Source organism: Fopius arisanus, unplaced genomic scaffold, assembly GCF_000806365.1.
Source record: "Fopius arisanus strain USDA-PBARC FA_bdor unplaced genomic scaffold, ASM80636v1 scaffold00051, whole genome shotgun sequence".
NCBI classification, from domain to species: Eukaryota; Metazoa; Arthropoda; class Insecta; order Hymenoptera; family Braconidae; genus Fopius; species Fopius arisanus.
In genome coordinates, this window is record NW_011887790.1 from 296,198 (window position 1) to 297,258 (window position 1,061).

At 39.4% G+C, this 1,061-nt stretch overlaps 1 protein-coding gene across 1 annotated transcript in view; it reads right to left on the reverse strand.

Annotated features, from left to right (window-relative positions):
* TyrRS (Tyrosyl-tRNA synthetase) overlaps positions 1–1,061 on the reverse strand; it is a gene marked incomplete at its 3' end in the record, with an annotated part of 3,115 nt that continues 2,054 nt past the window's right edge. Inside the window, 3 exon segments of the mRNA XM_011307019.1 lie at positions 1–332; positions 562–847; positions 917–1,061. Coding sequence (XP_011305321.1) covers positions 77–332; positions 562–847; positions 917–1,061 — 687 coding nt within the window.

A 1,061-nucleotide genomic window follows, 5' to 3' on the forward strand; every position in this document is an offset into this window, starting at 1 on the left:
CAAACATATGGAAGAAATCGTTTTTCTTTTTTCAAGAGATTAGAAAACAAAATCTCAATTATAATTTAATTGTTGTCTATTTGATGGGGACATTCTTGAGAGAATCTGCAGTGAGCTTTCCCTTGGAGGGAGTGAGTAGCAGATTGCCGTTCCATGAAGCTTCCCCATTCGAATTAACGACGAGATCCACTGAAAGTTTCTCCCAAACTTTCTTTTTGGGATTTAAAACGTCGTCAGGAGCTCCATTCTCGTAATTTTCTATTAGCACTCGATCTCCTGCAGATGCATCGGGTGGGGGACGAATGGGCTCTACCTTTCGTTCCTCCCCATCTCTATAAAAAAAATGTCTTTTCAATTTTATGGATATAAAGTCTTCTAGCAAATGGGTAAACCTTTAATCCCCATCGCTTGGAAAGTTCATTCTAATTTCCTTCTACCATTGGCAAATATGAAAAACTCTCTTGAATTATTATCTCTTAAATGTTAGTAATGTGGAAAAAAATATGGGAATGGAATAATGTAGGATTCACTAATAGTTCTCATGGATAGAAATATACTCACACTGAGGCACATAGAACCATTCCATGCGAAGCAACACCTCGAAGGTTCGCTGGTTTCAGATTAGCCAGAACCACCACCATCCTGTCTCTCATCTCCTCGATCGGAACAAAATTCACTAGACCACTGACAATTGTTCTTGGTCCACTAGCCTCACCCAGATCAATCTTCTCAACATACAAGGAGTCAGCATCGGGGTGTTTGGACACTTCAACTATTTTCCCAACTCTAATATCAAGCCTCGAAGGCTCAATCTCAGTATTTTGATTTGATGGAGCATTTGGTTTATCTGAAAAAAAATGTGAATCATTCATTGAAGATTTTTTTCATTGAAAAAATCTCTTCAGCTGATATTTACTCGCTTGCTTCTTTTCTTTTTGGGGCGGAGGATAAGCTTTGCTGCTTAAGCTCTTCAGATTGGGATCAGCATCGAACTCCTTTCTGATTGGATCTAAGAGTCGGTTGATGTATACCTCAGCAGCAGCTTTCAAATCCCCAGGGTG